Source organism: Daucus carota, chromosome 9 (assembly GCF_001625215.2).
Source record: "Daucus carota subsp. sativus chromosome 9, DH1 v3.0, whole genome shotgun sequence".
Classification (NCBI taxonomy): domain Eukaryota; kingdom Viridiplantae; phylum Streptophyta; class Magnoliopsida; order Apiales; family Apiaceae; genus Daucus; species Daucus carota.
The window spans coordinates 3,580,803-3,591,341 of NC_030389.2; the positions used below are offsets into that span (position 1 = coordinate 3,580,803).

The window sequence follows — 10,539 nt, forward strand, 5'->3', positions numbered from 1 at the left end:
GGTTTTTTTCATTAAAATCTACTGAGAATGATATATGTATTTGTGAAATTATTCACATATTAATATTATACTCATTATTACAATTTTCTTAATCACGAAGACAATTTTTACCGTTCTTACTTTGAATAGCGCAAATTAATTTATAAAAAGTTTTGTAACTCTTGCCAAAGAAAAATATATATCTTACAATTGTCTATTTTAATTATGGTTATACAAATGAAAAACGTATCCGTATTTATAGAATAAATTAAGAAATTAATTGTTTCCTCGCTATCATAATTTTGTTTGATGAGCTCGTCAACTTTCTTAATTCTCATAAAATAATCTGATATCAAAAAAAATAATTAAAAATACTACTTTTAAATATTCATACCGCTAACCAGAATTTTTACTATGACTACTACAACTTGAAATTATAAATAATATATATATATATATATATATATATATATATATATATATATATATATATATATATATATATATATAGGGTAGCACTCCATAGCATACCCTCTTATATGGAGTTACATAGCACACCATTATAAATATATACATAATATATATTCTATTATATTTTTTATGAAATATAATTGCAAATTTTGATTATTAAACCGAAAATGAAGTTATACAATTTTTTTATTCCAAAGATCATCTAAAATTATGCAATATCTCAACATGATTCTATAACAGAATAATAATCATCCAGAATTATTCTGTTGTAGAATTAGTTTCGAAAATATACTTTTTTGAATCAAATTTTAAGTGTTAAAGTACTTAAAATAGATTTATTTTATCGTATTCTATATTAGAATCACGTTTTATATGTATTCTATAACAAAATTTATAATAAAATTGATGATTTATAGTGGCGCACTATGTAACTCCATATAAGGAGTCCCTCTATGGAATGTTGGCCTATATATATATATTCTTACAACTATTTGTTCCACAAAACTAACTAAAAAAACATTCTACACAACATATATATCAATAGTGACATATTGATAAAGCTAATTATGTTGAATTTGTATTAACATTTTGACGGATAAACTGAACTCATCGTAATTAAACATTAATCCTGACACATATATGCATTACAAAATTTATAATATTACAACAAACTCAACTCAAAGCATCTCATGCCATGTCGGTGTTGGATCTGAAAGTCCTAGAAGTGCCAATTGAGGCACCAATCACTAGCCTGACATTTATTAGTAAAATGTAAATTTTAATTTATGTGTTTGGATAAATATTTTAATATGTACAATTTATCAAAATATTATAAATTAGTTTTTAAAGACATTTTTCATAATAAAATTAAATTTTAACAGTAAAAATGCGTCATTAAAAAATATTAAGATTTTCAATTAAGAAATAATAAGTAGGAATCAGAAGTTAATTCTAACATAAACAAAGCCCCACCAAACATGCTCTATACCATGATCATTAATTTTATAAATGATATTCCCTCTGTTTTGAAATATAAGTCGTTTGACTTTTTGGCACACATTTCTAAATCCTTTGACCGCAAAGTTTAAATCAATATTTTTAGAACTTTTTTTTGTGAATAAAAATATATGACTAATATTATAATTCGTAAAAAAATATCTTAAGAATAATAATTTTAACTACACGGTCAAAAGACTTAAAAATGTGTGCCAAAAAGTCAAGCAACCTATATTTACGTTATTTTTGCACAGGGTATTATTATGCGGAGAAAACTGACAGCCATCAGACTTGGCTTAGTGCATAAGTTCCGAAACTAACGAATGGCTTCACATCAACATTACTCCACAAATCACACGCTTCAGATCTATTTCAATCTGCATGCATGTGTCCTCCCTTATTTTTCACTCTGATAAACTTGCATTATTACATAATTTCATTCACAATCTTTAACTTCACAAAAGAGAAAATGAATCAAGTGGTAGCTAGGTCTGTTATTCGACGGCTGATCAACAGCCAGAAGTCACCTATTAGTACATTTCGGAGTCATGATGATATCGCGATAACGAATAGGCAGAGGCTGGGGATTATTGGTGGCGGAGCTCGTGTTTTGGGGACAAGGATGATGAGCGCAGAAGGGGGGGATGAGGCGGCGAAGGAGAATAAGGTCAGTGTTACGAGTTATTGGGGAGTTGCGCGGCCTAAAGTTAAGAGGGAGGATGGAAGTGACTGGCCTTGGAACTGTTTTATGGTAAGAAACAATGGTGGTGTTTGGCCACCGCTTTTAAGACTTCTAGGCTTATAAGTTAGAAGCACTTATTTCGTACTGTTTGTGTAATAAGTCAAGAAGCACTTATAAAAAGCTGAGAATGCTAGCTTTTGTTTCATGACTTCTGCTTATTTCCCAAACATTTTAATCACTTATAAGTCTCAACTTGCTTCTAACTTCTATTTCACTTATTTACTTTAAGCAAAAAGCACTTATTTTAAGTTCAGCCAAACGGCCCCAATCTCCTTTCAATACTTGCTCTTACACTTCTTCACCTCGCGAGTAACGAGGCTCAGATGATCAATCTCTTGTTATCGAGAGGAAATGATGTCTCTTGATACCTCCTATGTTACTCCGACTCTTCCATCTGAGTAGTTGTATCTGACACTTGAATGATGTGACACGACATTTATTGTGTGTCGAAGTGTAAACACTCAGTGCAAACAAAGAAAACAAAAAATATTAAGTAGATAAGATCCTAATGTGTAGAATTTCTTACCAAATTGTGTTTCATTTTCATCATAACTTTGATTGTTACATTTTGTTAAATCATCTACCTATAATACTTGTTTATTAATCTATTATGAGTGTCATGTCCCCGATCTTTAAATTTTATGAGTATCTTACACGTCATATCATTCAGAGTAATATAGCTTACTAGCTTACTGATGATTCGCTTTACATTTTTTGAGTATCTTACTTGAATTGTGTCATGTCCAACACGTCATATCCAATTCAGAGTAATATAGCTTATTGATGATTCGAGGCCCGTTAGCTAGTAATATGACTTCAGAATCGAGCAAACATTTTCATACAAACGAGCTCCTCAACTCATTAATTTAAACAGTCTGGGAAATACTGCAATCTGCAATACATCATTAACATTGCAAGTGTATTACTTCAGTTTCGAGTTCATAAGTAGTGTGTATCTTTTGGTATTCTGGTTCTTCTCAGTTAATGCATGTTCATATTAATACCTATTCCCTGTTCCTTTCTGGCAGCCATGGGAGACTTATCAAGCAGACGTGTCCATTGATCTGAAGAAACACCATAAACCTAAGGGTTTTCTTGATAAAGTGGCTTACAAGACTGTGAAAATTCTGAGACTTCCGACGGATATACTGTTCAAGGTACTAGCATATGTCTGAATCACATTGAAAGATTTATCTTAATAGAAGCCACAGAGATCATTTGATGAAATTGTATGAAATAATGTACCAGAGACGATATGGATGTCGCGCTATGATGTTAGAAACCGTGGCAGCGGTCCCTGGCATGGTTGGAGGGATGCTTTTACACCTGAAATCTCTGAGAAAGTTTCAGCACAGTGGAGGTTGGATCAAAGCATTGCTTGAAGAAGCAGAAAACGAAAGAATGCATTTGATGACAATGGTGGAGCTCGTGCAGCCCAAATGGCACGAGAGGCTCCTGGTTTTAGCCGTGCAGGGAGTTTTCTTCAATGCTTTCTTCGTCTTATACATACTGTCACCAAAGCTGGCACATAGAATTGTCGGATACTTGGAAGAAGAGGCCATACATTCGTATACAGAGTACTTGAAAGACATCGATAGAGGTCTGATAGAAAATGTTCCGGCTCCAGCTATATCCATTGATTACTGGAGACTGCCTCAGGATGCTAAACTGAGAGATGTTATACTAGTTATTCGCGCAGATGAGGCTCATCATCGAGATGTAAACCATTTTGCATCTGTAAGTCTTGATCTTACCTTTCATGTCGATTCTGTTAACCTATACTTCTGTCAAGTATGATTGTTCTCTTGCTTTCTACGAACAGGATATCCACTTCGAAGGAAAGGAACTGAGGGATGCACCAGCTCCGCTTGGCTACCACTGAAGAAATTTAGTTATGAATACAGCAGCACAAGCACATAAAAACGACAGGCTGAGGCAGAAGAAATTGCTGCTGTCTTATGTGTCCAGAAAATCGCAGCAGAGCTCAAGAACACTACAAGAATGATGTACTTGATCTTCTCATTCTACATGTATAATGAACTTTCTGAGGGAATCATGGTACAGTAGATGAATGCATTTACTCTTCATGTCCAATCCTTGTATGATTCACCAAAAACAATAGGTAAATTCAAGTTAGATAAATGAAAGCTTTCTTGCTTAGTGTTACTCAGACAACTACACAGGCTAAATCAATATGCATCATCACAAGACAAAATCTTGTCCTAAGTTTCATCTTCTTGCTTATCAAAAGTTACACCTTCAGCAAAACCATATTTCTGATAAATACAAGGGCCTTCCTCATCATTTATTGTTCATGCAAGGCCTCAAAATAAACTTCACTACTGAGATTAGTCAAATTTCCAAGTTAATTACCAGCACGAAATAATGTATCCATTATCATCTAAGAGTCGGTGGTTCAACACAAGTTAACTACCAGCACGAAATATTGTATCCATTATCATCTAGAAGTTATTAGTTCAACTCAAGTTACGCTCACGAAACCCATTGCCGCATTCCAGAAGATCATTAAGCATTATATCTATACATATTTCACGCTATAATTTTACTGTAAATGTGAAATGTACAGTATTAAGCATAGGGTATGATCAAACACTGTACTTCTACATAAAAACATCAAATTATATGTACATGTTTCGTTCAAAGGTTTTCATTGGAATTATGAATCAATTAACAAATGCGAAGTTGTAGAATTATATGGACATAGTAGCCAAATGCGGGTCTACAAAACTTAAATACAAGAAAGCTCGAGTACATAGCGTGTGGGAGAAAGAGGAGGGGCAAGGCTCAACACTATTTCTGATATAGCATCACTATTCCAGGTCACAGTAAATCACGGAGATTGATGCCATGAACATATATAAGGAAAACAGAATATCCATTTCAGCTAACAGCGAGGTTCTCAACGTTTAGAAGCAATACGGATGCCAAGGTGGCAGATCCTCCAAGTGAATCTCTCCAAATTGCTGCAGGTAGCAACTCATTACCTTATAGGGTGATATTGCTCTGACACGCGTTTTGGGGGCAGTTTTCGTAGGATAAATAGGACTAGCGCAGATGGCAAGATCTCCACCATCTGAAATACAAGTGTTTGCAAATTATATAGTATAATTAAAGGGTTAATTATCTAATTGGGCACTCACTTCACACCAATATATCATCCGGGGCACTCTCGAACTTTCAGTCTCATTTGAAACTCCGTTTTCAGAAATTGTATCAGTCTTAAAAATAAAATGTTAAATTCGAAAACAAATCGACAGTATAAGAAGTGTTACTCATAGGGTTTTAACACAATAGGCTATAGAGATTATGTGGGTACAATTAATTGAATTTCCGTGTCCAAAAAAGGGGTAAAATTGATGGTGGAAGAGGATGGTTAGGAAGAACCTTAATAATCCATATATAGCAATTTTTTGGACACAGAAATTCAATTAATCGTACCTACATAATCCCTATAGCCTACTGTGTTAAATCCCCATGAGTAACATTTCTCAAATTGTCGATTTGTTTTGGAATTTAACTTTTTTACTTTTAAGATTGATACAATTCCTGAAAATAGTGTTCCAAATGAGACCGAAAAGTCGAGAGTGTCCCAGATGATATATTGGTGTGAAGTGAGTACCCAATCAGATAATTAACCCTATAATTAAATAGCATCACCCCTGCTACAGACTAAACTATTATCTTGTTTCCAATGGAAAAACTTTTTGTTGTGCACGACACTTAGTTGATTTTCTGGTTTCTTAATACTGTGATTTGCAATGAGAGGCAAAACGCATATATGTTATCACGGTTTACAAGACGACAGCTGGGAGTAAAATGCTAAATTTACAGTTCAGAAGATTACTTACTGTGTAATATATAAGGTCTACAATGGGATGGTTCAACACATCATAATCGGCATCCTCGTCAAATGCAGAAACAGTAGCCTGAATACAAAACAAAACTATGTTGTATATCGTAGGTATGAGGATATTAGATATAGATGACATGCATTTAGACATCAGGATTACTGGACACTCACCATTAAACATCTTATCAAGAAACAAGTGCAACAAATTCCAGTGACAAAGCCAACCTGCCAAACGTAGAGAAGGTTTAGACTAGCCGCAAAATTCTGTTACAGAAAGTAGCAACATGCTCTAAAACATCATCTAATCTAATGCAATAAATCACCATACTCAAGTCCATGAGATTTTTAATGCTTGAAGTTTGCTTTTAATGTAATACTTATTTTGATGAGATAAATTGTGCTGATAGCAATTTTTTTTTTGGATCTATCAATTCACTCATTCTGTACGTTCACCGGACACAAACATTGACACATCCAGTTCTGATTGTTTCACATTTTAACTAGTACGTAGATGATCTAAGTTTAGAAAAACGAGTAAACTAGATATCACAAGAAACTTTTGGGGCCACGGGCACTCCAATTATTGCTCCACTCATTTGCGTAAGTGACATACCTCGTGGAGCTTTTTCTGGCGGCCTCTTGATTCAATTGGGAACCTCCGTAGCATGATAAATAACCTGCATGGACATTGAAAAGTAATATGATTGCAACCTTTTGAGAATGTAATGAAACTTGCAAGTAGGGAGTGATTTGTACCTCCCACCATATACCATGAATCCAAGAGCAGCACAAAGTGACATAACTGCAAGAGTGAAATTGGATTTTTAAAGCCATCAAGTTCTAAAAAAGGAATTTAGAACATTAGCCTTTCTATGTTTTGTTTTATATTAAGACAAATGTCCTATGTCAGTAACAGTTATAAAAAAAGAGCTACGTAACACGTAAATATTGAATAATTATTAATAATCAGACCTGCAAAGAAGAGTCTGGCCAATTCAACTGCAGCAGCACTTCGACTAATTCTCATATAAGTCCAGATACAAACCTAAAAGTCCAAAATTTTCTCTTACATAAACAATTGAAATGGATGGCTCGAGGTGAATGTTTTTTCAATTACTTTATATATTATTAAATGCCACATAAACTAAGATCATTTGAAATTCTGACCTGTATAAAATATATAAATGCATTGATGATGAAGTACGCAGGTCTGAGTTTATCAATTGGAAGACTTCTTGCCTGAAATATAAATAGGACGAAATTATAAATATACGCTCTTTTTTCTACCTGATGTGAAATGTAAGATTAAAAGAACGTCCAGCCTGGGGAAACTAATACCTGATGGTATATCTCTGCCCAAAACAAGACAAGTAACGTGTATGTCGAGAAAAAGAGAAGACCGGGAAGATCCAAAATTATTATATCAAATGCCTGTGTACATATAAAAAGTTACACTCTCCATTCGATAAAGAGGATAGCTCGAGTCTTAGAATTGAAAATCAACTTGAACATCAAACATATAATAATCAATAAGTAGACTATCCAGTTACATTCTATGATCTTCGCAGAAAAAGTTCACTGTTTCATTTTTATTTAATTCATTCCTCTTGCAACCTTCTCCCCTATAAATTTGTCTAAAGATTTTCGTTCTGTTCATATATCACCCTCCCAACCAAAAGGAGCCAAAGATTAATGGATGATATACGATACATACTGAATTGTGTGATCTATGTGACAAGCTGTAAGAAACAATGGAAAATTTGCTGAAACATGTTGCAGTAAATTGCATGAGCAGTATTAAGCTAAATATAACTTACTTTTGGTTTAATGTGGAACACAATCTTGTAGAGTCCAAATTGGACAGCCCTTACTGACGCACAAGAAATTTCTATTTAGTAAAGGTTAAATAATTTACCTACACCCTAATTAAGTATAATTGTAGATATAAAATATGCAACCTTACTTCCATTAACAGCAAAATTCATCATGTGGAAAACTTTTTGTGTTGTCCAACCATATTCTGGTACTCTCAGTTGAATGCGAACTAATTGCACCTGGATATGGAAACAAACAGTTAGATTCAGGTGAACCAATCTACTTCATTTTTTTTTCCAGTCGGAGTCTGTGAACTTATGCCAGTAACCGATCTAGATCAAAATAGCACAGAACTTAAATTGAACTTTAATAGGTCTTAGCCCATTAAGTTGCTTGGCAGGAACTTAATTTCTTCCCATCACTAGTTAATCTTGTTTTTATCCCTCCTCCTTCCAAATACATTTTTCTTTTTTAAATTGTGAATATACCTGAATAACCTCGCATAAACTTGGCAGAAATATTTGTAATTAAGCAAAATTCACATACAAATCATGACTGCATCACATACCTTTTTAGAAGTTCTTTTTTTAAATAATTATTACTGTCAGTTGCAAAAGTTTATTTACACCCATACACCTACACCAACTCGAATCATCAACCTATTTTACTTAGTGAAGAAGGTACCCGCTATACGGTTCCTAGGACAAAACTCTCTTATGCTTCTTTGTTCCTCTTTATAGTTAAGTTTTATAACTCGTCAAGTCTTTCTTACCCAAATTAAATTTTTGCAGGATACAACCTAATTGCATTAGCTTTTCTCCATCACGTGTCAAGCCTTATTATTACGAAATCTTCACACATCACTGACACTATGTCTAACTCTACATACCCTAGCCAAACTATTAATTGCTTAATAAAACCAAAGTAGCTAAGAACTATGATTTTCTGAAAGACAAGCGGGTTGAGACGAATAAGAGCTCTACCAGTTTATTAAACAGAAAAAAGGCGCAAGGATTGCGCATACGCAAGCCAGAGCCAACCTCACTACACTAATTTCCTAAAACTATAATGTTAGACATTACCCAAGAGTAAGCACTCACTCTCTTAAATCAATCATGATATCAAAGTCAAATGGTTTTGGACAACATAATCATAAGAAAAAACCTAGCCTTCAATGTGGCATATTAAAATACAAATGCAGCTAACCAATCAACAACAATTTCATACAAATGCCTCTACCACCAGTCCTAACAAAAACTATTCCAACAAAGAAACCAGGATTTCGAAATAGTCGAGGCTAAAACAACACACCATTAAATTTTCTACTCATATTTTAATATCGGTCGGGACTATAGTATAGGCTGACCTCCGTGTTCGGATATGCATGTGCATGTGTGTAAATTCATACCAGTGCAATTGTAGAAATGAGTGCATAAGCTGCACAAAGAGCATAAAAAATGGCAAATTGCCAATGTTTGGAGGACTTGATCTGGCTCCACCATTGCAAGAAGCTATCACTGCCACTAAATCCTTCATCATAGCTAGTAAAAACAATATGTTCAATTTTCTTCATCAACTCCATTGATCAAAATCAATGGAAGAAACCCAACAAAAATCTCTAAATAATTTACTGAGCCCCTGTAAAAAAATAAGGTATCGATCAGATCAATGCCAATAAAATCAAAAAAGATGATGGTGAGGGGACACGTGGCAAGAAGATGGGGTGTCACACGTGGAGTGAAAAATGAACTGTATAACTTGTTGATTCGTTATTTTCGCAGCAAAAATGGTGATTGCTGGCTCATTCCTCTCATGTAAGAAATTTATAATAAATCAACCTAGGAAAAATGAAGTCATAATAAATTTAAATTTTCATAAAAATATTCAATAAGAAATTATTGGTGTCTGACGTGACCTTTATTTTTAGAAAATAAAATAAAAATATATAATTTTCTGAAAATAACGAATACGACACAGATTCTTAATATATTGGCGGTATATTCAATTATTCCACGAGATGTATTATTTTCTAAATATAATTTCATAATTTGAAAATATATAGAACATTATATTATGGAACCGTTTGGGTAAACTTAAAAAATATACTTCCTGTACTTTTGGTAGCTCACTTGTTAGCACGGGATGCGTTTTCTATGTCAGGTCCAAGGAAGCGGTTCGGTGCAGCTCCTGAAATCATTCGTTGTAATCTTATTTCTGAAGCAATATAATATAAGCAAGTGCTTTGTTTCAAAAAAAAAACTAGAAGTGAGAAGTAAATTAGGACTTACAAATAATTGAACAGTTTGAAAAAAATGATAAAAGCTCTGAAAACAAAAGTTAACATTGTTAGTTTCTTACAAATGCTTCTGATTTTTAATATAAATGAGACATAAAAAGTAGAAACCCAATTATTATCGAAGAACTTGGTGGCGAAACATGCATTACATGTGTTCCATAATTATTATTCTACTTCAAATAGATTAAAATTGAGACAATTTCCCTCCAAATAGCACGGCAGAGAAGCAGAAGTCCATAGACGACCAAAACCATCACCGTAGTATTGTGGGCACAATGGGACAAGTCTAATGTTAGGTGTAGACAATTGTTTGATATATATAGGCATATAGCCACTCAAATAGACAAGCATGACATTTCATGTGTAGTT

At 33.6% G+C, this 10,539-nt stretch overlaps 2 protein-coding genes across 2 annotated transcripts; one reads left to right on the forward strand and one right to left on the reverse strand.

Moving 5' to 3' along the window:
• The first annotated feature begins 1,899 nt into the window (after window positions 1-1,899).
• On the forward strand, window positions 1,900-4,113 carry LOC108202203 (ubiquinol oxidase, mitochondrial). Its single transcript, XM_017370593.2, has 4 exons — window positions 1,900-2,197; window positions 3,217-3,345; window positions 3,437-3,925; window positions 4,011-4,113. The coding sequence occupies exons 1-4, from the start codon at window positions 1,916-1,918 to the stop codon at window positions 4,068-4,070; spliced, it is 960 nt and encodes a 319-aa protein (XP_017226082.1). The 5' UTR covers window positions 1,900-1,915; the 3' UTR covers window positions 4,071-4,113.
• Window positions 4,114-4,938: 825 nt separating this feature from the next.
• Window positions 4,939-9,456, reverse strand: LOC108201057 (tobamovirus multiplication protein 1). The gene is made up of 11 exons (XM_017369344.2): window positions 9,283-9,456; window positions 8,023-8,113; window positions 7,877-7,929; window positions 7,398-7,490; window positions 7,227-7,298; window positions 7,032-7,104; window positions 6,816-6,861; window positions 6,673-6,736; window positions 6,231-6,284; window positions 6,058-6,135; window positions 4,939-5,282 (listed from the first exon to the last, which is right to left on the reverse strand). The coding sequence occupies exons 1-11, from the start codon at window positions 9,454-9,456 to the stop codon at window positions 5,190-5,192; spliced, it is 891 nt and encodes a 296-aa protein (XP_017224833.1). The 3' UTR covers window positions 4,939-5,189.
• Between the last annotated feature and the right edge of the window lie 1,083 nt (window positions 9,457-10,539).